At 38.5% G+C, this 23,521-nt stretch overlaps 1 protein-coding gene across 1 annotated transcript in view; it reads right to left on the reverse strand.

The window, feature by feature from the left end:
- Positions 1 to 23,521, reverse strand: part of LOC122796516 (band 4.1-like protein 4B) — a 2,320,263-nt gene that overhangs the window by 205,831 nt on the left and 2,090,911 nt on the right. Inside the window, exon 12 of the mRNA XM_044065074.1 lies at positions 9,401 to 9,510. Within this exon, the coding sequence (XP_043921009.1) occupies positions 9,401 to 9,510 (110 nt within the window). The remainder of the gene's footprint in view (positions 1 to 9,400; positions 9,511 to 23,521) is intronic.

Here is a 23,521-nt window from a genome sequence, read left to right on the forward strand (position 1 = left end):
ATCCATTTAGAAATGGTCTGTTTTGAAATGGCTTTACCTTGGGAACTTAAAGCATAAGAAACAAACAATTGTTCTGATTTTCCGATATCCTTGGTTCTGTCCAGGTAAAAATGCAGTTGTCTGTGTACATCCAAGGAATGTAAGATCCTTTCCCCTTTATTTTGAGGAGTGGGGAAAAGGGTTGGCAAGTAGATAGTTTGATTTAAAGCCACTTTGGAAACCACCTTAGGCATGAAGGTAGGATTAGTCCTCAAAGATACCCTGTCTTGATGAAAAATAATATAAGGTTCCACAGCCATAAGAGCTTGTAACTCTGAAACTCTCCTGGCAGAGGTTAGGGCTAACAGGATAGCTGTCTTCCAAGATAAAAACTTGATGTCAGAAGAGGCAGCAGGCTCAAAAGGAGGCAAGGTTAGTTTTTCCAAAACATAGTTGAGATCCCAAGCAGGAATGGGAGGAGATCTAGGAGGTCTTAAGTTCTTAGCTCCTCTGAGAAACTGTCTCATGAGCTGGTGGGAAAAGATGGGAGGGTCTGTATTATAATAAGCAGAGATAGCAGAGGCATGTATCTTAATGGAAGAGAAAGAGAGACCCTTATGTAAGAGATCTGTCAAGTAAATTAAAATTAAAGGAATGTTAGGAAGAAGAGGTTCAGAATCCTGAGCTTGCATCCAGGAACAAAATCTTTTCCATTTTCCTGCATAAGATTTTCTAGTGCTAGGACGTCTGGCTTCTAAAATGACATCCATAACCTGCTTGGGTAGGAAAGAAGAAATCAAAGGCCCTGGATTAACCAGGACGCCAGGCTGAGAGTTCTGACATGAGAGTGTAGAACCTGACCCTGATGTTGGGACAGAAGGTTCGGAGACTGAGGTAAAACCCAAGGGGGCTCCAGACATAGGTTTTTTAGAGTTGGATACCAAAACTGTCGATGCCAATTTGGGGCCAGCAAGATTATCATCTTGGGCTTGTCCTGTTTTATCTTTAATAAGACCCGTGGAAGAAGAGGAAGAGGCGGAAAGACATATGCCGAGAGGTTCCTCCAACTGAATGACAGGGCATCCACTTTCCAAGCTTCTTTGTGGAAAGTCCTGGTGCAAAAATTCTGTAGTTGATGATTGAGATGGGATGCAAAGAGGTCTATGTGAGGACATCCCCAGACTGCTGTTATCATCCTGAATATTTTGGTGTCCAGCATCCACTCATGTGGATCCGAAAGGTTTCTGCTCAGACTGTCTGCCAGGAAGTTTTGTTTCCCTGGTAGAAACTGAGCTTGAAGATCCAGATTGCAAGCTAGAACTGTGTTCCATAGATCCATGGCTAGTCTGCAAAGGGGGTAGGAATTAGATCCCCCTTGCTTGTTTATGTACCACAAAACTGTGGTGTTGTCTGTCCGTATTAGTAGTTGTCCTGGTTGTAGAAGATTCCTGAAGGCCATTAGAGCTTTCTGAACGGCTAACATTTCCTTTAAATTGATATACAGGTGCTTCTGATCCTTTGTCCAAAGTCCCTGCAGACAGTTGCCCTGAAAATGGGCTCCCCAAGCATAATCTGAGGCATCAGTGGTTAGAATCTGAGTGGCAGGAGGCAGACAGAAGGGTTTCCCTTTGTTTAGAGCACATGCCCTGGACCACCAAAGAAATTCCTTTTGAAGGCAAGGAAGGATGGAGATCAGTATGTCTAAACTGTGGCAATGCTGAGACCATACACTTTTTAGGTACCACTGTATTTTCTTCATGTGTAGTCTTGCATATGGTACGAGAAGGATGCAGGAGGCCATGTAACCCAAAGCCTGCAGGAATCTCCTTGCAGATAGTTGAGTTAAAGTTGTCAAGGTTTTGAAAGTTGAAGCCAGCTGTAATTGTTTTTCAGATGTCAGAAATGCTATCTGGGTTGTGGTGTTTAGAAGAGCACCCAGAAAAGTTATCTGTTGTGATGGTGTCAAATTTGACTTTATGTTTACAGAGAATACCAGGAACTTGAGGAGGTTCTGTATAAATTCTAAATGCTGGAGTAAGACATCCTTGCTGTCTGCCTGAATTAGACAATCATCCAGATAAGGGTAAATTTGAATTCCCTTGAGTCTGCAGTAAGCTACTACTGGAGCCAGGCATTTGGTGAAGACCCTGGGCGCAGTAGACAATCCAAAGGGCAGTGCAGATAATTGAAAGTGCCTCGATCCGGCCTTGAATCTGAGGTATTTTCTGCGTTCCTGCCTGATGGGAATGTGTAAATATGCCTCCTTTAAATCCAAAGTTACCATCCATGCATCTTTGGACAGCATTGGAAGTAGCTGCTGAAGAGTAAGCATCTTGAATTTTGGAATCTCTAGAAAGGTGTTCAAGACCGACAGATCCAGAATGTGTCTCCATGAGTTTTGCTTCCTGGGGACTAGAAAGAGCCTTGAGTAAAAACCTTGCCCCATCTCTGAAAGTGGAACCAGTTCTATGGCTTTCATAGCCAAAAGAGCTTCCACCTGGTTTAAGGCCTCCATCCATTGATGTTTTGGAAGGTCTGGCCATCCGCTTGGCCTTGGCAGGGTATGAAAATGGAATCTGTAACCTCTTAAAATCACATCCAAAACCCACTTGTCTTGGGTTATACGAGTCCAATTTTGATAAAAAAGAGAGAGTTTTCCTCCGAGAGGGGCTTCCAGGCAAGAAGTTCCTGTAGCCCAACAGAGGGAGTCATTGAGTTTGTTTCCTATGAGTTTGTGACCTGTCTTCTCCTCCCCTAGGGGTGGAAGCAGTCCACTGTCTTGGTCTATAAGAAGCTTGTGTTTGAGGCCTTCCTCTGGAGCATCTATATCTACCCCTCTGAGGCCTGTCTAAAGTGGGAAAGGACCAATTTTTAGAAGGCCAATTCCTGCTAAATCTAGGTGGCTGTACTTGTAAGAAATCTTTATCTGTTTGCATGGATTTCACCTTATTCTTCATCTTTTTAATCACTTCTTCAGCTTTTGATCCAAACAAAACATTATGCTGAACAGGAGCATCCAATAATTTAGCCTTTACTTGTTCAGGCAAATTTTGTTCCTTTAGCCATTCATGCCTTCTAATGACTGTGCTGGAGGGAGCAGCCCTACAAGAAGCCTCCAAGGCATGAAATCCATAGTGTAAACCATGCTTCCCAACTTGTTCAGTGGCATGCAATAAGTCATGTAATTCCTTATCATCTGCACAGGCAGAAATGGAAGTAAGCTTTTGTTTTAAAACAGACAAGAGATATTGCTGGTATTTCAGCATATGAAACTGACAGTTTAAAGCCCTAATGGACAAAGTAGCAGAAGTGTACACTTTTTTGCCCCATCTTTCTAAGGATCTAGAATCCTTTTCAGTGGGAATGGGATTTTTGGCAGAAGCGGCCATAACTCCCTTCGGACCCTGAGAAATGGTTTCAGGGTCAGCAGAAGGGTTCTTGTATAAAAACTGGTGGGAATCAGGAACCCTGTAATATCTATCAAGCTTAACAGGAGCAGGAGGAAAAGAGTCAGGGGTTAAGTTAGCCTCCGAAAAGGCATCATCCACAATATCCAAAACAGAAGGAATAGCCAGGGGTCTATGTTGGGAAGAAGAAGAAAATCCCTCAGTCTTTTCTTAGATTCCGAATACTCCTGTCCTTCCTAGTGGAAATGTTCCCTCATTTCATGCAAAGTTTCCCCAAAAGAGAAATCCTCAGGGGGAGAAGCTGAAGGAATGGATTCCTCAGCATCAGAATCCTCATAAGGAGGGAAAGAATATTCCTGGTCAGAAGAAGAAACTGAAGAAACAGAAGCATGATCAGAGGAATCATAATAAACATCCTGCCTTGGCCTTTTATCTGGAGGGGGATGTGAACCCCTAATCATAGTAAGTAAATCCTCCGCCCTCTTGAGTAACTGTTTATGTGACTTGGGAGCCAGTTCAGAAGAGGCCTGTGTTGCAGTCTTTGATTTAGAAGGAGTCTTTGCCTTTGTCTTTGGATTTGCCTTTATTAGAAGCTGAGTAGGCCTGAAAACCCCTTTGGAAGCCGGTACCTGCACAGCGGCTCCGGACCCATCCGAAGGAGCATTGTCCGAAGGTCCTGCAATAGAAATATTTAAAGGCCTGGTTGGCTCCTCATGGGAGTCCGTTTCGGCCATCAGTTCTGAAATGGCCAATGACAGGGGCTGCAAAAGCGCCTCACTGACGATGGCCGAACCTGAAGCTGGCTCCGCTTGTGCACTATCATCAGATTTGGACCTCGGAGGCCTGTCTTTATCCTTGCGACGTTTGTGAACACCGGTAGCCGGAACCGTATCCGACGACATTTTGTAGTTTAAGCGCCTACCGAAGTTATGAAAAGCAAAATCGTACCTTCGCTTAATTGTACGTTGATTGAATCTAGCACAAAACCGACAACTAGCTACGTCGTGGTCAGGGCCTAAGCAAGGTATACAGTAAGAATGAAAATCCTTATGAGGTATTTGCTTCCCACATGAAATACAATTATTAACTTTTTCTGACATCGGAGTGGAGCAAGAAAAAAGTTTCCCCAACGGGGTACTTAGCTTTGAGTGGAGAAGAAAATCTTCGGACTGACGTTTATCAGAAAAAATCATCAGGAGTCAGCCGACCGGCACTTGCGAACTGCTATCACCGCACGGCAAGAAAGACTGGAGAAGATGGCGTCAGCTATCAGCTTTGTACTCCTGGCGCTCTGACGTCAGGCAGCATGGTTGAACAGCCGACGCCGGACCCAGACTTTGGGATTCTGGCTGACCGAGGACTGTCTGCTGGCAGGGGAGAACCCTACAGTCATGACTGCAACAGTGAAACACGATGAACATCTAAGGGGTGCATTGATTAGGGATCCAGTTATTCTACATGAGTTTCAATTGTTTCACACTGAATATTATGTACATGATGATTTATGAGTATATTGCTTTACAATTAAAAGCAAATTCACAGTTACTTAGCTTTTATCTAAAATGGAAATGTAATTAGTACATTATGAACACGTAAACTAGTTTTGTCCTGAAAACAATACTGCACCACTGGAATAAGAGGGAAGCTGTTACAGAACGTCATATGTTAGTGAATAAATTAAATCAGATTTTAATACAAAAAAATAAATATATCTACATATGTATATACACACACACACACATATATATATACATATATATATATATATATATATATATATATCGAATTTCAGAATCTCGAGCCCATAAAGTGAAAATCCTAAAAGATCAAAAACCCAGAAGCGCGAAATTCAAACTCTCGCATTTCGGAGATGTTGAATTAGTGGTTCTGGTATTGCGCTGTGTTCATGGATTCAGGTAAGTGTTTATGTTTTAAGGGTTTTGGGTAAGGGCTGCAGTTTGTGTTAGTGTGTTTTTTCACTGTGATGTGTGTATGTGAGGGGAATGTAGCTTGTATGGTGGTGTTTCGTGTGTTTACGTATGTAGTGCGACCTTGGAGCTAGTATATTTAAGTAGGGGGGTGTGGGGGCACAGCCCCCGACATGTGGGGTGCAGGGGGGCTTGCACCCTGCTTGTGTGTGGGATAGGGTTGTGTGTTTGTGTGTGGGGAGGAAGGTGTGTGTATTATAAAAGTCGCGATTTTGAATTTCGTGCTTCTGGGTTTTTGATCTTTTAGGATTTCCACTTTATGGGCTTGAGATTCTGAAATTCAATATTTCAGAATTTTGAGCATGTAAAGTGAATCCACACACACACACACACACACACACACACACACACACACACACACACACACACACATACACACACACGCACGCACACACACGTATATATGCACATATATGTGCTTATACGCTGATGATGATATATCTGTGACAGCAATAGAACTACTTGACCCTGACTGGTGTCAGACATGAACTTTTTCTTGCTATACCCGCTACAATACCCACATAACAAGTCAGAAATGATATCAGCATTGTAGAAAATGCCACTGGACTTGCATTAGCTCAGAAGGACCATCAAAATAGACACAGACAAGGGATTCTCCTGTCTTTAGAAATCAAGGACTCATGGTGATATTTCTCATTTGCGTCATATTATTCTACCATGTATCTTTACATTCTACATTGCCCTACCCATTTCTTTACTTTTATTCATATTATACTCTTTGTTCTGACTTTTCTTTAATGGGGGTGATCTTATAGTTGCTTAGTCTAAATTTAAGTGCTTAACCCCTATGCACATCTCACAAATTGATGAATGACAACAGTAAATATGAATAAACTAAATGCCAAAAAATGCATTACTGTAGCCTTTGGGAAGTCATCTATCCCAAGGAACTATCACACTAACAATACACCCCTGAGAGCTGACACAGTTGTTGGGCCTTTGTGAACTTATGTGGAAGGTGACCTAACTTTTGACAAACGTGTCCTTTGATGCCCATCTTAAAAACAAAGGGAATGTGTCTAGATCTAGGGATGTCATTGCCCCATTTACTCAGCCCTCATTTCTCCAGTCATTGAATATAATGTCCCTTTTGGCATGTATCTGTAATGGCACATGCAACAGAATGCCCACACAGATACCTTACTAAAAGGATACAAAGCCTAAACAATACGTCTTAAATGGACAGACTCAGAGCTCTGTCACTATACTCAATATCCTACAGAATGTCAAAAGATGGACTGTGTCTTGCATACAAAGTAACCTCCAACCCAGTACTGATGGATTTGCTGCACATCAGCAAGTCAAATGGCATCAGAACTACTCAGTCTAGGGATATAAACCTCTTTTGCATCATCAACATAACAGTTTGGAGAGACAGGTTTATCTCGCAGAGGATACAGCTACTCTGGAACAGACGCCCATCCACATAAAACAAAGTTCAACCCTGTCCATATTCAAGTGCAACTTGAACCTAGGGATGGGAATCAGAAAATTTACCTAGTAATGCCCCTGTAATACTAATGGACAGAAGCAGCTCCTAAATGCTTTATCCCATGCATGGGTACCCTCAAATTATCTATGGTATGATCCCAGTTATTCTGAGTAGGGGTAATATATAATTATCGACCAAGGAATGGGTAAAGCGAATCTCTAACAAAATGGGATAGGTTAATTCAAGCCAATTAATTTGGCTTAAGTTAATTCCATTCAAAAATAGAAACTGGCTAGTCTTAAAATGGCCTTCAAGGGCAGCAAGCCTTGTACTTACCTACAAACCTGTAATAAAAATAATAGATCGATACTAAAATCACTGTAATAATCTACAGTGCAGAGAAACACACCTTCTGAATACTCATTACAGAAAAATGACATAAAAAAGCAATACAATGTAAAAGGATAAATAAAGTCACCAACTTCTGGCAGATACAAAGTACCAGTAAACTTAACCCCCCTCAAATAATGGCAGTAAAAGTCAGAATTACAGTTATAAAGTCCAAGCAAGAGCCATAAAACAAAGTCAAATAACAATTCAGTTACTGAAGTACATACAGCTCAGTCCGCTTCTTGCAAAACCCACAGCACTTTCAAAATATGTAATTCTTTAAGGTTTATAATATGCAGCCACAACATTGGTCTAACACTTTGGAAATCTTGTCAATGTTTAATTCAAACAGGTACAATACATCAAAAGTCTATAAATTCTACTGATGTCACTCCAAAAAGTTTCATGCAAGGACTGCAGTAATAAACAGGGCTAATCATGACAAATAATGCCTAGTCCCAGTGTCAACATGCCCAGCTAAATGCACAACACAGGCCAGACACATGAACCAAGAAGTTACTGAGGACAGGGACAAAATGCAAGACTGCAAAAATGATAAATAGCGAAGACATCAAAAGAAAATTCACTTAGCACACTAAATAGAAGCTGTCGCTACATTTCTCAAGAGATCAAGTCACATATGATGACAATACAGTGCGCCAGTGTCAGTGTGACCACTAATTCCAAGGTGAAGGATGGTCACAAAAGTCAGACGGCTACCTAAGTATGGAAGTAAGCACAACATTCTACAGATGGTCAAGATGAAGCGCTCTCTAATATAATGTAAAGACATCTCACCATATTTCAGTTCTTACAGTCAACCGGTACATAAAATGAATAGCTCAAATTACTGTTAATAAAGTACAAAGCAGTAATATTTCTGAAACCATCTCACTTTGTCCTTTCAGCCAGCTGCCAACCTCCTGGACTTCATTCTGCACTCTCTTATCTAGTGTGATTCACTCATCTCAGTTTTGGCCAAATTCATGCAGACCTAAAGTCTATTGCCTCCTGAGCCCTCTGATATGCAGTGGTTATACTGAACTTCTTCACTTTTGAAGAAAAAATCGTACCATGACTGAAACAACAGAAATTCTTGTTGTGTCTGCGCCTTAAGTCAGCATTTGTGTGGCTGCAGTGATAATAACTAAATCTTATGGTAAGGAGGATATCAATGATTCAGAACCACCACTTTGTCAAATCTAAAAAGAGCTAGTTTAATTAAAAGAAAAAAAAAATCTCTTCCAGGGTATTGGGGAAGCAATTCAGCCTAGAGTTTGGTACCCATTGCTAAATTTTGAGGTCAGAAAGCTAATCAACTTGTCAGGGACAGCTGTCTTCTACTTTTGCTTCTGAATGGCATGTGAAAGAAAGAAAAGATGGCTTTGCCCACTTAAAAAAAAGTACTACACAGAAAGGCAGAGAAATGTCTAGAAAATATGTAAGCCCCAGCTATGTTATTTGCTGTAATACTTACCTCAAAATGAAACCTTACTCTCACACACACACACACACACACACACACACACACACACACACACACACACACACACACACTCTTGAAAAGTTAGTATATCGTGTAAAATACATACTTCTCAACTTCTTTGCTCAAAAATTCTGATAAATACAAAAATAATGGGGGACAAAGGCACAAAAAGGGACATTTTTGTTTAAATATTACTCCGATTCACTTAAAAAGTTAATAGAACAACATGTGTTGCCTCAACATGCATTTTCTGAACCTTAAGGTATTATGAAACTCTAATGAGTGGCATTACTGACTGACTGTAATACTCAATGATTTACCTAAAAATGAAAAATGTTATGAGGGATATGGTAAAATATGAGGCAAAAATCATGGATAGCCTGCAAAACCAAGGACAGCTGACAACTATGTCGGAATGTCTTGTACTATACACCATCCTGTTAAGCAATATAACATTTCTTACATTTTCCTTTCCATTTAATACTTCTGTTTATGGTCTAGTCACTGTTGTGCAGGCCTGCTCCACCCTATTAAGCCAAACCCTTGCAGCAAAACACCATTTTCAAAAAGATAAGTGGAAAGGGAGAAGGCCATGATAAGTTCAATAAAAGCAGAAATGTTAATAACTCAGTGTATGCATCTCATTAGTGCAAATAGTTTGCTCAAGTCTTAAAAGCAACTCCTAAAAACAAATTACCTCTGACTGTGGATTGCCTTCTTGATGGATACCGTTTACTGGGCCGCCTTTCAAATGTACTTGTCCGACGTAATCTACCAGCATGAGTTGCTTGATATTCGGTTCTTCCACTAAAATTGTAGTCAATACCAAGAAATGTTGGTGAGAACACATCTAAATAATGGCATTTATCAACCTGAAACTATCTTCACAGCATTCTATCATGCAACAGTTTATCACACAGGTCATATTTAAACAATAACCATAGACAGGATGCGGATAATGCTGGATTTACCCACAATTGGTGTAGTTTGATCACAAGGGCAAGGCCTAAGCGAGCAAACAAATCCAGCCATGGGTAAATCTAGCATCAATGTCCACAGACTTTCGCATGTATGGACTAGTGCATGGCTCAAAACATAAGCAATCCAAAATCACAATGGCCAACACACAAAAAAGTCAGCCCTTTCCAGAATATCAACTTTTAATCATACAGAGACAGAATAAACATCAGCAAACCGGTTTTGGATAATTTGCCTTCATCAGTACAATAAAGCAATCATTTCCTATACAATTTAAATATACTGCCAACCATCCTATTGGTTGTGATTCAGAGTTCTTCATTTAGCCCAGGTGAAAAAGGGACCCAAGCCCAATATTCTACCTTTTTTCTTTTCGATTCAAAATGTTATGCCAACCTGAGTTGTCTTTAGTATCACAAACAATCCTATTAATAACATCAAAATTAAATCTGACAGAATGGTGCTTAATGACACCTCTCAACCATACTGAATTCTTTGGTATTTACCGGTTTTGAGGGCAAAATAATGGGGTGCCACGAATTCCTGAGTGGCCCCTACAAGTCCTGATTTTTTTAATTTAATTTTTTTTTTTTTTACAAGTTGAATTGTGGCTGAAGTGATGTCATCACACATCACCAGTGCACAGCAGCGAGTAGAGCGGTTTACAATTTAACTTAAGTTCTCCTAACTTAGATTCTGGTCTGCCCAGCACCCACACATGTCTGCATTCTGCTGAATCAGGTTGAGAAAATTTACTTTCTCCAGCTCCGGTTTGACCTCCAGGTACCAAATAAATGATAAATGCATATGTTTGCCTAGCAGAAACTGTCTGCAGTAATTGGGGCCATTTAATTCTAAATGAAAATTATTTTGTTTAACCGTGCCATGTTGCAGAGAAAATTGACATTTTCCTAGGTAAACGCTGAAACCAACTGAATGTGAATGCCGTTTTTCTAGCACAGTAGGAAAGCAAGCATTGCCTTGTAAGTAACTAAGTTGTAAATCCAAATGTTAAAATGCCTTAAGTTATAGACTGAGTCAGTGTGCAGATGCTGCTTTCGTTTACTGAATGTCAGTCACTTTCAGCCAACATGACTAAGACTAGGGAGATAATTCTTTGTGGTTAGTTAGTCAATAAACACAGTTTTGCATCTAATAATGAAGTGTACATTAACTCCAGACATACAACTGTTTTCCAGAGACTTTAGCTTGTTTGTAAATATTTATTTAAAGAACAAATTTAATTCCAAAAATACACAAACTGACAGGTACTCTTGTTTTACTGCTTTTATGAATAACTGAAGAACAAAAAAAAAAACAGTGCAGTTGTGCAACGGTTTGTATTGTTGCCTCACAGCAAGAGTTTTTTTGCTCGGTCCGATTCTTGGCTGGGGTGCCCAACTGCCCATGCCTTCTGTGACGAGTCTGCATGTCCTCCCTCGGTTCATGTGCGTTTCCTCTGGTTACTCCAGTTTCCTCCCACATTGCAAAGACACACGTGTGTTTTTCCCCCTGGCCTCCACTTAAAATTGGCTCCGTCCAACTTGGACTTTCCAGAATAGCAAATGTTAACATAATGTTAAATAAATAAATAAACAAAATGAATACCGTAAGCGTTGACATCTTTTTGCAGTGACAACTTTCTGCTAGATTATATAGCAGGGCTGCAAAACTGAACTGACAAGACTGACACTTTACGAAGTGTGTGTGGGAAACTCTGGCAATTGTTTAGTTTGATTACATACTCGGGTTGCCCTTGTAAATCTACCAGATGTCACAGAAACATTAAGTGAATCAGTTCGATACCCCCATAGAGGTTGTTGTGTTGAGCAGCACATGTCCCTTTTTCTTCCTGACATGTCACCAGTAACACAGTAAATCAGATAACTACATCAGCAACATGACGTTTAAAGTATAACTTCTGTGTGGGCTTTCTACATTATGGAAAAGCTGTAACTTCCTACAAACCAGAATCATGAAAGTTGCATGATACTAACACAAAACATTATTACCAGCTAAACTGTAGCCAAAACGGGAAAAATCAAAGTGATCTAATGAGCACAGACCTCCACAAGCACATCAGTCAGATCACTGACCCTGTCCATACAGGCAAGTGCCGCCCAGCCACAATCTTGACTTTGTTTCCCTGGCATGGCAATGATGTGATTAGCTAGTCCTCCAGAATCCCCACTGTATTAACTTGCTTTGCATTACATAACAATGTATCATGGCCAATTATAACAATGAAACCAAAATGAAATGCTAGTCCATTCTGTATAAACATCACTGGCTACATGCATTCCACCAAAACGAGTGTAACTACATTAATACATTTGCGGCTTCGGGTCATGTGACAGTGTATGGTGGCCACATTGCATCATTGGAGTTGTTGTAGGCTTTATTTTGACAAATTGCGATGTGTTGAAAAAAATCTGTGTGGAATTCATATGCGCATTTGTAATAGTTGACTCTGTCCTTTTATTTTTATGTAAGTGAAATGTTAATCTGTTTCAGAACATTATTTTTTACCAGTAACTTTTTCAGGATATTATTTTTTTACAGTCAGTCTACAATATTTAGTCATAAATGTTTTATAAATATATAAAGAAATAATGTGTGGACACTGGACAGTCACTGAAGAAAGCTGTGAGGAAGTTAGCTTTTTATGTTTGCATACATTCATTGTTTTTATTTGTTTTATAAAAACAGAATCTGACATGGTGACATCTGTAGTACTCCCAGTCAGCTACTTGTTTATTTATTTGCATTTGTTTAATGCAAAATCTGATCGGATGTTGAACCTGTTTTTAGTGGAGGCCAAGTGAGAGGAAAAAAACTCCAAATTTACAATAATAACATGAAACAGAATCACATAACACAAAAACATAAAATAGTAAATGATTCTGTTTCATGCATTATTTATGTTTTTGATTTAATGACTCTGCTTCATGTGTTATTGTGCCTCTGGAACAGAGCTTCAATAAAGATTCAAGTTTGATCAATGGGATTGGAAACCAGAATTTTCAGAACTGATTCTGCACACTACATGACCAACATACTAGTGAGATGAGACCAATAATTTAAAGAAAGAAGACAGACATCGTGCGTGCCACCCCACCCCCCACCCCCCAAAAGCAAGAATGACCTTGTGTGGCAGGATTTTTGAGTAGAGTCCATTAAAGTCTACAAGTTTTATTTATTTATTTATATATTTATTGCATTTGTTGACCGGGAAAGTCCACTGGACCAAGAAGAGCCCATTTTCAGTGGAGGCCCAGGAAGAAAAGCTCCACAGAATTATATAATTACAATTCAATAGTAATGCATACATAAGAAAAAGAAACAATCTCGATACATAGAATGAGTAGAAGATAATTTGAAAAGAAAAAAATAGGACATTGTCTTTGCTATAATTACATTCTCATAAAAAGAATTTGAGAAAAAAGGACATAGTAATTGCATTAATTACATACAAAATATTCCTACTATTTGTGATAGTTAAACTGTGTAAAGTTTGGGAAAGAAATTATGTGCTGGGAAATTATGGTGGAGTACACACAGAAAAATCCTTAGTGAATTGCAACAGTTAAACTGTGAATATAGTAAGAGAAGGAGTTCAGGTGTTGGGGTTGTTAGGTGGGGTACAGGGGCATAGCCAGTGAGAGGAAAAATGTAGTTTGAGGGATTTTTTGAAGGAAGCAGGATTATTGATTGATCTGAGTGGGGGAAGGAGATTATTCCATAACTTGGAGATAGAATGAGAGTACAGAATTTGGCCGGCTGAGAGTTTAGGTTTCTAAATGGATAACAACATATTGTTTTCAGACCTGAGATGGTGATTTGGGTGGTAAGTGGTCAGTATGGATGCGATGGAAGGGCAGGTTTCAGGTTGAAAGATTATCTTATGGGCTATAGTTAGTTGTATGTAACTAAGGTGGTGAGAAGATTCAAGCTAGTTTAGTTTATGGAGAGATAAGCAGTGGTGGTTGGAATATTTTGTGCTGGTAGCAAATTTTGCCACTTTGTTGTAACAAATGCCCAACTTCTTTTTTAAGGAGGATTGGAGGTTGGTGAGGATAGGGGCTCCATATAGAAGGGTAGGAAGTAGGAAGGATGAGGCCAAGGTTTTTTTGCAGGGAAACTGAGGAAATAGTTGTGCCTATATAAGGCACCCAGTCTTTGATGTGTTATTGTGGAGGTGAAGGTCAAAAGTTAACTTGTCATCAATGATGACCCCTAGCAATTTGATGCTAGGGACAATTTTAATGACAGCGTTATTTTGGGCACTTATGGTGAATTGAGTTTTGTTAATAGGGCTAGATTTTGTAGGGTTAAATAGTAATAGTTTTTTTATTGGGGTTAAGGGCTAGGTGATTCTGGGACATCCAGTGCTTTGTGGAGGAAAATGTTTCTTGGGTAAGATGTTGTAGTTCTGTGACAGATTTTGAGGAGCAGATGATGGTAGAGTCATCAGCATATTGGATGACTGTACTGTGTGTAAGAGTATTATGAAAGTTATTCACAAATATACTGAAAAGGAGGGGACCCAGAATTGAGCCTTGAGGAACTCCTGTTTTAGTATTAATAAATGGGGAGGAGGAGTGCTGCCACCTAGTGGAGTGTGCCTGTTGCTGAGATAGTTGGTAAACCACTGTGTAGTGGAGGGAGATAGGTTAAGGCTGTTGAGTTTAGTAACTAGTAGAGAGTGGGAGATGGTGTCAAATGCCTTAGATAAATCCAAAAAGGGAGCAGAGACTAAGGAGACAGCATCGCAAGCTCTGTTTACTGTGTCTAAGGATATGAGGGTTGTGTTTGTGCTGTGTCCAGGTCTGAATCCATGTTGAGTGGGGGAAAGCAATTGGTGTTTTACTAGATGCCTTGAGAGTTGGGAGTGGATGCATTTCTCTTATATTTTAGAGATGGGGGAAAGAATGGCAATGGGGCAGAAATTAGAGATGTCAGGGTTATTGCCTCCTTTGTGAAGAGGGATGACAAAAGCTTTCTTCCAGATATCTGGTACACATGACTCTTTAATAGACTTGTTTAGGAGAATGCTGATTAGATAAGCAATGGAGGGGGCTGCCATTTTTAAATATTCTGCAGGTAAGTTAAAAGGGGCATTTGTGCACGGTTTTACTTTATAAAGAAGCTTCTGAATGGTGGTAGTGGGAATGGGTGATAGTGATAATGTCGTTAGGGGATTTGAAGGGTTAAGATTTGGTGGTGTTCCTAATGGGTCTGTATTGGTGAGAGGGAAGGTAGCTGTAAGTTTGGCGATGGTATCTATAAAGTATGTGTTGAAGAGTGAGGCTAGTTCAGAGGAAGTTTTTTCTGGGTTTGGGTATGGGGTACTATTTGTTTCTGGGTGGAGGAGGGTGATAATTGCTCCCCAGAATTTTTGTGGATTTTGTTTATGCTGGCCTTGGAAGGTTTGTATGTATTATGTTTTGTTTTTAACAACTAATGTTTTAGCCTGATTCCGAAGTTGTTTATATTTTATGAGATTGGTGGGAGTTTTGTTTTTTTGCCAAGTTTTTCAGGCTTTATCTCTGGATGACATGACTTGCTTTGTGTTCTTAGCTTGCCAGGAAGCATGTTTAACTTTGACTCTTTTTAATCTGACAGGAGCAAGACTATTTAGAGACCTGAGGAATGTGGAGTTAAAGAAATCCACAGCTTTGTTAAGAGAGAGGGATTTCAGTGGGCTCCAGCTTATTTTTTTTTCAGGAGGTCATTGAGAGTGTTTTGAGAGAAGTGGGATAAATCTCTGGTATACCTTAATTGGTGATTGTTAGGTATAGAGGTGGGCTTACGGGTTATGAATGCTGGAGCATGGTCACTAATGCTGGGAGGGAGAGTGCCTGAGGATGAAATTTTATCAGGATCAGAAACCAGGATCCAATCCAAGGTGGAGCCATTGTTTCCATTTTTGCCAGGTCTGATGATGTCAGAGATTAGCTGGAAGCAACTATGGAGGTGGATGTTTATAGAGGAGTTTTTATTGGTGATATCTAGCCAGATGATGTTAACGTTACCTAGAATGATGGTTTCATTTTTTACATTATTGCTAGTCCAGGTTAAAATGTCTTCAAGAACTGGAGCATTTTTGCCTGGGGGTATGTATATGAATATGATGCAAAAGCTTTTGCAGTTATTGAGTTTAAGGAAGGAAACTAGTAGGTCAACTGAGGGAAAGGATTGAATGGATTTGGTATATTGAATAACAGTGTAATTGCTTGGGAATAGTAAGGTGACACCTCCACCTTTTTTGTGGGGCAGGAGTAGTTTGGGGGTAAAAATTCTGAATCTTTATGGGTTTAGCCATGCTTCTGTGATGGCAGTAAAGACTGGTTTATGTTGACTTAACCATGCATGTAGTTGGGGAGTTTTGTTTCTGATGCTTTGAAGATTAATAGTGGTGATATTTATTTATTTATTTATTTATTTATTTATTTTTATTTTATTTTACATTTGTTTACCGGGCTAGTCTAACTGGATACATGTCCATGTTCAGTAGAGGCCCGGGGAGATAAGCTCCTAGATAGGACAATGAAATTAATACAATCACAACTAATGACACATGAGACAAATACAAACTATTTACAGTACCTATTTCAGGTAGTAATATTTAGAGTGAAGAATACAGGCATAGCAAAGGAATGCTAATACAATCAAGGTATGCTAGAGATAATTTAGTAAAATGAGTTTAATAAGGAGGTGTTGATGTGTGTGGGTAGTCAGGGCAGGAAGAGAAAAGTATTTGGAGACACATATAGACTAGTCAGGTTTGGAGCATGGGCATAACCAGTGAGTTTTGAGGAATAATTTCAATTTATTTTTGAAACAGGATAGTGAGGGAAGTGTGGAGAGTTCATTTGGGAGGAGATTCCAGGCTTTTCCTACTATATTAGAAAAAAGAGAGTCACCAGCCTTGTTGTTTGTTTTAGTAGTATGTACTAGAAGTTTCTGAGAAGACCTTAAGGATTCCAGGTTTTTATAGGGAGTGATAAGTGTGGACAGAATAGGTGTTTTGGAAGGTTTGTAAAGAGTGTTGTGGGCTATAGTTAGTTGATGGAATTTAATTCAATTTTGAAGTTCGAGCCATCCTAGTTGCTTTAAATTAAGGCAGTGATGGGTTCTAAATAGGTTGCCTGTTGCAAATCTTGCAATGTTATTGTAGGACATTTCCAATTTGCTAAGATTATTTTTAGATAGGTTAGTAAAAATAGGAGAGGCATAAAGAAGAGAAGATATTAGATGAGTGTGTGCTATAGTGGTTCGAGCTGAAGGTAGGAGAAAGGATTTTATCCTATAGAGAGAGCCTAGCATTTTGTTGACTGTTTTTATAGTGTTGTTAATATGGATGTCAAAGTTCAAATTATTGTCAATGGTGACACCTAATAGTTTGGTGGTTGGTTCAGGAGATATAATAGTGTTAATGGTAGAGTTTACTGAGAAATCCATTGGGAGGGACTTCTTAGTAGGAGAGAAAAGGAGGAGTTTAGTCTTTTTGGGGTTTAGGAGAAGGCATCTAAAGTTTTGGAAGTGTGGAGAGAATTATGAGAAGGGGGAGAGGGGCCTGGGTTAGAATTATGAGAAGTTGGAGAGGGGCCTGGGTTAGGTTGTATATCTCCACAGAGGACTAGGTTATAGAGAGTGGAGGCATTGGTAGGCAGGGACAGTTTCTTGCTGGTGTTACAGAATATATGGAGATGGTAGCTGGAAGAGTTATGTTTTGTTGAGAGCAGGGTGAATTTCTTTTGTAGAATTAAGTCTGTTTGGTACAAACTAGAACAGATAGCAGTATAGCTGGGGAGGGTCTTAGAGTTAAGAGGTGTAGTGGGAGAAGGTCGAGGAAGCAGGTGGGTTGTATGAAATGATGTTAGCCTTAGTAGGATAGAGAGGTAGATGGTGAATATGTAGAGAAAGATGTTAAAAAGAGACATAGCTATATAGCGTTAACTATGGGCGGTTAAAGTGAATGTTGAGTATGAGTGTGAGAGGGGTATATTGGTAGTGCAGCAGTAGTTGAAACTCTGAAGGGTAATGAAAAGTATGGAGGAGTATTTGGATTTCAGAAAGCTGTATTTGGTTATGTGTTGTGAGAGGTAGGAAAAGGAGAGGTGTGGAGGGAGGTAGTGTGATAAGGTAGTTTAAAAGAAGAGCGAGGGGTGGGGTTCCTGGTAGTAGTGCTGAGGGATTAAACAGAAATGGGAGGTGTTAGGAGTGTGGGGTGTGCGGAGTGGTGGGTGCAGAATTAAGGTATGGCCAGGGTAACTATAAAGGAAATTGATATGGGGTGGGTGGGTATGGGGGGCAGTGTAGGGGAGTGGAGTGAGCCCGAGCTCAGCGAGGAGGAATGGAGCAGGGACCAGCTGAGCTGCAGGAGTTCCGTTTTTGATTATACTCTCTCTCTGATAGTGTGTGCTTATATTTTTCTTCACTTTTGTCATGCCGTCTTTTTAAACGTGCTTCTCAGTAGTATTTGACATTCCTTGTCACATAAATATTTTGTCTGGTTCACTTTGCAAAACAGATGTATTTTACATTGCAACATTTTGCATAATTGATGCTTTCAGCTCATAATAATAAAATTACAGCTGGTTTAGATATTGCAAATAATTTTTTAACTATAGCGGTGGAATCTTTAGAAGAGGGTAAGGGAAAATTATGTGTAAATAACTGGAATTTGTGGAAACAATACATGCAGAATAATGTGCAGGAGAAGGAGTAAGGTTTAAGGGAAGGCAGGACTTGAGCTGATCATATAATGGAGTGAATAATAAAAGAAAGAGAACATATATGTAATCTCTAATGCATGAAAATGAAACATGTTAATATGGATTGTTTTTTTTTTCTGTTAATGTATGTGTACTGTGTCTTAAGTGATAACTTAATTAAGGTATTTAAAAATAAAAAAAGTAATAAAATGTCGTAAAATATACAGTAGATATATCTGAAGACGGAAAAGGGAAACACTCCTCAAAGTGTTTGTAGGTTACCAAAATGTGTGTGGTGGCATAGTTAATACAGCCAAAGAGTATATTGTTGAAGGCAGGGAGGATTCTACTGGGGGAAATGGTTGTGAAAACATTTACATGTAGCCATCGGACATTTTAAACCAGGATAATGCCCAGTAGCAGTAGCCATCTAGATTAATCTTGGTCAGTCTAATAATTTTATCTTTAGATGGTGCTCCATGGTCCATGAGTATTTTGTCTGGAAGCAGTTAATTTTATTTTTATAAAAGAAAAAACAAGTTCAATGTTAAAATAAATAAAACACTATTGTTTTGATTATATTTTGTGTTTAATATTTTGTCTGTTTTTCAATTTGTGTTTGCATGATGGTATCCCACAATTCCTTTGGAGTGGGCGGGGTTACCTAATTATGAATGCCAATTTTATGTTAATCAGTGTACAGATTTGTACCTATTTTTCATGGGCCTTTGTCCAGATTTGTGATGCTTTCAGGTTGAGAGGTATGTGCTTAATAGTATGTTTAAATAAAGCAAATGAACGTCCACATCTGATGTCACTAAGATGCTTAGAAATACGTAACTTAAAAGGTCGGAAGTTTGTCCAACATAAAAAGCATGGCAAGTACATATAGTGAAATAGATGACCCAATCTGACTGACAATTCCCAAAAACATGTATGTCAAAAACCATGGAAGTATTATAAGAATTAAATTGCTTGGTCTTCCAGACCTATTTAAAAAAACTGCAGTGTCCACAAGGCTGACAGCCCAACAATAATCAACTACCCAGTGTAGTTTGTTTGGGACCAAAATCAACTTCAACTTTTTTATAATGATTAAACCACACCCCTAATGTTTTGTCTCTTCTATATGATAAAAGACATCTAGAGGGACTCAAGCCCCTCAAAATATCATCTGATGTCAATGTACACCAACATTTTTGTATCAATTCCATAAAAAAATGAGTATTAATCCCACAGTTGGTAACCAGTCTAATCAAGGATTTACAAACATTTTTGATTGTATATTGTAATAACTGAGACCTGCCATGTCTGCTCTCCATATCCCTTGAATGAAGAAAATCTGAATATTTGTACCCCCTGTTACAAAATCGTTTGATTAAATCCTCCAGATGTTGACCCAAAATATCATCTGAAGAACATAATCAATGAAGCCGCATAAACTGAGACTTCAGAATATTCTTAATAATATGTTGTGGGTGTGTAGGTGATAACTACTAGCATGTAACAGTGTATTGGACTGTGGGAGCTTCCTCTAGACCTGAGTAACCAAGTGAACTGTATACCCCACTTATTCTCATTAAGGTAGTACACAAACTCATGGAGATATACCAAATCTGTACACCAAACCAGCCAATAATGATCTAAAGTTCGTCGCCAAATGTCCCTTGGATTCTAAAAAGATATTATGATTAGAATCATATGCAAGTTATTCTTCGATATATCCTATGAATAAGTCAGCATAAACGGGGGCAAAAGAAGCCACCATAGCCATCCCTTTCAACTGCAAATAGCATTCTTCCTTAAAATAAAAAACATTTTAGTTAATATATGCTCAGTGAGATGTATCAAAAAAGTATTGAACCCAGGACTATACAAAACAGTGCGATTCAACCAATATTCCAAGGCCATCAACCTAGCCCAATGTGGAATATTGGTATACAAGGCCGTTTCATCCAAAATACACGTGTACTACCCAGAATCCAATTGCATATCCTTGATAATATTCAAGCATTTAGTAGTGTCTTGTATGCATGACTGTATCTCACCCAATAATGGTCTCAAATATTGGGTGAGAAATGCCGGTAAAGGTTCTTTTGCCTCCATTTATGCTGACTTATTCACTGGCTATATTGAAGAATAACTTATATATGATTCGAATCATAACATCTTTTTAGAATCCAGGGACATTTGGTGCTAATATTTAGATGATTGTTGGCTGGTTTGGCATTCAGATTTGGTATAGCTAAGTGAGTTTATGGACTACCTTAATGAGAATAAGTAGGGTATACATTTCACAGTTCATTATGATTTAGAACATATCACCTTTTTGGATATTGAGCTTAATTTGCAGGGGGATAGAACTTTGTCTACTCAGGTCTATAGGAAGTACGCACAGTTCAATACCCTGTTACATGCTAGTAGCTGTTACCCATGACACATTACTAGGAATATTCTGAAGTCTCATTTTACTTCATCGAATATGTTCTTCGGATGATATTTTGGTGAACATGAGGAGGATTTAATCAAAAAGTTTTGTAACAGGGGTACAAATGCTCAGATGTGCTTCACTCAAGGGATATGGTGAACAGGCTTGCAAGTCTCTATTACAATATGAAATCAAAGATGCTTGTAAATCCTTGATTAGGCTGTTTACCAACTGTTGGACTAATACTCATTTTTTTATGGAACTGATACAAAAATGTTGGTGTAAATTGATATCAGATGATATTTTTAGGGACTTGATTCCCTCTAGATGTATTTTTTCATACAGAATTTTGGGGGTACGGTTTAATCATTATAAAAAAGTTGATCAAGTTGATTTTGGTCCCAAACAAACTACACTGGGTGGTCAATTACTGTCGGGCTGTCAGCCTTGTGGACACTGCAGTTTTTCTAAACATGTCCAGAAGACCAAGCCATTTACTTCTCATAATACTTCCAAGGTTTCTGACATACTTGTTTTTGGGAATTGTCAGTCAGATTGAGTCATCTATTTGGCTATATGTACTTGCCATTCTTTCAACTTCTCGACCTTTTACGTTATGTACTTCTGAGCATCTTAGTGACATCAGATGTGGATGTTCATCAGATGCTTTATTTAAGCATACTATTAAGCACTCTTAAGCCAGATTTAATTTTGTTGTTATTGATAGGATTGTTTGTGATACTAAAGACAAGTTAGGTTGGAATAACATTTTGAATCAAAAAGAAAAAATGTGGATTAATGAAGAACTCTAAATCACAACCAATGGCATGGGCTGGCAGTACATTTAAACTGAAGGCAAACTAGCCGAAACCGGTTTGCTGATATTTATTCCGTCTCTGTACCTTATGGTTGTATCATTAAAAGCTGATATTCTAGAACGAGCTGACTTTTTTGTGTGCTTTTAAATCTAGCATCACCCACACTCAGAAGTGGGTTATTACTATTATACAATGACATTATTTAAGAAAGAAATTGCTTACCTTTCTTAAAGTGTCTTTGTATAACAGTGCTGTAGTGTTCCTCAGCATTCTTCCACCTTTTCCTAGGTTATGTGCATGCACAGTACATCAGTGCAGTGCAAGGAAAGCAACGGAGAAGAAATAATCTCCATTGCTATATTTTTGTTTTTTTCTTTAACTGATGTTTTATGAGGGACAGCCTAAATACAAGGTAAATCAGATATGTTTCTGATTATTTTTGCAAACCGTACCTGATTTTTTTCATATTTTCCTGTCCTGTAAGCATATTGACAGAAACATCTGGCCATTCAATGCTACTTCAGTGGTTAGACATTGTTCTAGTGGTATTTGCATGATTTACAACAGGTATGCTGACTGGGCAGTCCAATCAGCATGTTTAGTTTGGAATAAAAACGACCTGTTATTGTACAATGTACACCTAATTAACACTGCATTAATATTACTTGAACTAGTGTGTTAACTTTACCATTTAAGCAATGGATATAAAAAGACTGAGAAATACTACTTTCATCTGGGTTATATGTGCTCCACTTTTAAGAGATCAAACCCAATTGCTGCAGTGCTCTTCATTTGTAAGAAATGATAGGATAAATACATGAATCTACTCCTAACTCAAACAAGACACCAAAAAGAAAAAAATAGAAAAATGTACTTCAAGTTTAAATCCAAAAAAGTTAAATTAAACAGTGATTACATGCCATTCACAAATATGCACAAAGTGCGTATGGAAGCAAACACATAACCAAATGAAGTTTTAACAGCTGTTCTACATAAATATAAAAGATATCCAACAGATATCAAGGTGTCTCATCAGACTACAAACAAGTTTCATCCTAAATCACAACTGCCTCTGCTAAAAATGCAAGGTGAGCTATGGCATGATGAGCCAATGTAGTATCCACATAACTCTATATAAAACAGTTGCTCAAGCATTTTATGCACAGCATTGCAGTATGTTGTCGATAATTATGTAAATTCCATGAACATTCAAACATTCATTTATGCTCAGATTTAACAGACATCTGAATGCCTTGTTTTTATAAGCTAACTTGATATGCTTTTACCTTACAATTAACATATTGCATATATACGTAATAAAAATTACTGGATATCAAATACATGTACTACTTAAGGAATATCCAAGAACAATGTTACCACCAATTCACTAGGCTGCCAGGAGACTCCAATAAGTGTACCACCACCTTCTGTAAGTAGACAAATCTTTATTCACAACATGAACTCAACAATATAATAACCAACAAAATGAAAACATCCATAACACAAACTTTCACGTAACGGATAAGCGCTTTCACTCACTAGTTGTGAACTTCTTCAGAACACCAGTATTAAGCTGGGTACGCCTTAAATTCGTAATCTGGTGCCAAAAATCAGCTATTTAAATACTCTACTTAAAGCAGCAGTCAAATCGGCTAGTGCATTACAAGCCGATATCAATGAAATGTAATATATTAGCATAAAAAATGACATTAAAAAAGTAGATATACTTGATCTTGTTGAAAACCAACTGATGATTATAAAAAGTTGTTAAAAATGTTAAAGTTGTTAAAAAATATTTACAGAAACTACATTAAATGAACACTGATACATTCAATAAAGAAGGTTCCAACCTAATTCCTCAGACTATCTTGCTA

Source organism: Protopterus annectens, chromosome 3.part0 (assembly GCF_019279795.1).
Source record: "Protopterus annectens isolate FY-2018-M chromosome 3.part0, PAN1.0, whole genome shotgun sequence".
NCBI classification, from domain to species: domain Eukaryota; kingdom Metazoa; phylum Chordata; order Ceratodontiformes; family Protopteridae; genus Protopterus; species Protopterus annectens.